Below are 2500 nucleotides of genomic sequence, written 5' to 3'. Positions count from 1 at the left end.
TTTTCCTGACAGCCTTTTGCAGACCCAGACACACACACACACACATGCACAACCTCCTACCAACAGTACAGTATACCTACCTTCCTAGCAGGACAGGGAATACTTCACTTTGCAAAAACCTAATTAGCTGCTGCCAAAGTGCAATATATTATGTTATATAAAATGTACACCTGCACACCTTTCTACCGTATTCTTTCAACAGTATGCGTTGCCTACTTCTCTACCAGGAGAAGGAATAAATCACATAGCAAAACTTTACCAGCTAATGCCATATTTAAAATATATATATGTAAAAATATATTAGTCAGTGAATAGCTTAGTATGTTTGTACCCAAAAAGTGTTCACTTGCTATTTTATTTTAGAAAAGAAAACTAACCAACCACTTTGACCCATGGATGAGCTTGTTTGGCTAGTAAAATTAACATCTACTAACGGTTTATGAAAAAAGTGAATTTAGAGCCCTGGCTGTACCTAATGTATGACAAGGTGAGTAAAAGAAAGAGTAATCCTATCCACCCTGCATACCATCCTAACCCTACCCATGAGCCATGTGTCCCTCAGACACAGAGACAATAGGACAACGCTGCGATGAAGAAACTGACATTAGGACCAGGGTTGTCACGGGTGGATGACGTGTCAATCCATTGATACTTACGTTGATCTCAGTGACTAGGATGTCAGTGATGCTCCCCAGTACAGTGACAAAGTCGAAGACGTTCCACGCATCTTTCAAGTAGTTCTGCAACACAGCATTTGTAGACAGTGTGTCAATCACCCAGGTGACAATATATGTGAGGAAAAAACATGTGTTTATTTTGTTAATTTAATGAGCGTTATGAGCTGTTAACTGTTTTTCACTGCATGTTATACTTTTTATATTACATTTTCCATGCATGTGACAAATAAAAAAATGTGTAGTCCTCTTTGATTGGGAAGACTGCTTATCGGTTTAGGAGTGATATTGGTGGGGAAAAGAATAAACTCACCAGTGGGCCAAAGGCAATGATCTTGAGGATACACTCCATTGAGAAGAGGGCAGTGAAGACAATGTTCAAGTACTTGAGCATGGCCTCGTAGAAATCCGGGGCACCGTGAAACTGTAGAATTGTCAAAGGAATTGTGAATTGATATTGTGAATTGGAATTGTAAGTGGAATCGTGAATTGGAATTGTAAATTGGAATCGGAAGCGGAATTGTGGAATTGTTACAGGTTATTGAACAGGCTTACTGCGGTCATTGATTAAATTCCATGAAAAAAAATGAGGCAGTTTCATAAGCCTTTTCATAAATTGTGTTATCGGTTGTAATCATTGACAAAATTACACAAAACGTACTCCATAAACGAGAGACAATTTCACAAACTTTTGTCATGAACCACATCATTATCTCAGAAGTGATTCAAAGAACTGATAAAGTAAAAGAAAGAAGAAACTAATAATGGCAGACTAAATAGAAACGTTCCCTGACAAAGGTTCACTTTGACATATTATTAATTGTGAATTAAAATCTTTCAAGGCACTTTACAACAGTAATGTTGTACTTGCACTATGCTGTTGTGTCACAGGCATTATGCTATGCACTGTAAAGTTCCGTGTACACCAAAAGCAAACTGCGCGACCAGAGCGACGGAAGTCATTAATCCTCTATGGAGGGAAGGTGAATAAAGCTACCTGAGCAAATTCACCACGAGCGAAGATTCTTGAGCAACCAGAGCGAATTTTGACAATTAAACTCAAGCTAATTTTAAGAAAATTCGCTATGACGTGGTTCGGCGAAAACCAATTGGAACGTTCATATCGACGAATGTCCCAGCCTGTCAAGACAGAGCCGCTATGTGATTAGCTGAATCTCTAGAAATCAAACATGTCAATGTCGCGTCCAGAACGAATAAAGCGAATTCATGGTGAAACTTCTTCAACCACCCCAGCTACCTGGGTCGGGTAGGTAGCGCCTGGTATACACGGGCCATCTACGCCATGTAAGTCCATGATATTTAAATTATTAGGCCAACATACTTTTATAAAGGCCAAATACTGTACCTTGTTATGGGCTTGCACATATGGTACCCAGTGGCACCTTCACATAAAGCTGTACTAAAAAATGATTAAAGAGTCAAATAGGTTGGTGTAAACACCCACCTTCATCATAAGGACGACAGTGTTGAGTGCGATCATGATCATGATGGAGTACTCGAAGGGGGGCGAGACCACAAATTTCCACATCTTGTACTGAAAGGATTGTGGGTCCTGAGGCATGTAGCGTGTAAGTGGTCTGGCGTTGATGGCAAAGTCAATACAAGCCCTCTGCAGAAAAGATCATAAACAAATGCAAATATCAGGTCATGACAAGAAAGCAAAACACACATCTTCCTCTGTAGTGTACCTGCACATAAACGAACACAGTTATGTCTATAGTTTTACAAGTACAAAAACACAAGCTACATTTGTCCTTTTGGCCTGATCCTTGTTTTGCTTACCTGAGCACAACATTAGCAAGGAG

General features: G+C 39.7%; 1 protein-coding gene across 1 annotated transcript in view; it reads right to left on the bottom strand.

The window, feature by feature from the left end:
• cacna1ba (calcium channel, voltage-dependent, N type, alpha 1B subunit, a) overlaps window positions 1-2500 on the bottom strand; it is a 191974-nt gene that overhangs the window by 37475 nt on the left and 151999 nt on the right. The window contains 3 exon segments of the mRNA XM_063193722.1: window positions 651-740; window positions 988-1098; window positions 2140-2304. Coding sequence (XP_063049792.1) covers window positions 651-740; window positions 988-1098; window positions 2140-2304 — 366 coding nt within the window.

The sequence above is a fragment of the Engraulis encrasicolus genome, chromosome 3, assembly GCF_034702125.1.
Source record: "Engraulis encrasicolus isolate BLACKSEA-1 chromosome 3, IST_EnEncr_1.0, whole genome shotgun sequence".
Taxonomy (NCBI): domain Eukaryota; kingdom Metazoa; phylum Chordata; class Actinopteri; order Clupeiformes; family Engraulidae; genus Engraulis; species Engraulis encrasicolus.
The sequence above is the reverse complement of the archived record's forward strand: the minus strand, read 5'-3'. Positions and strand labels throughout refer to the sequence as shown.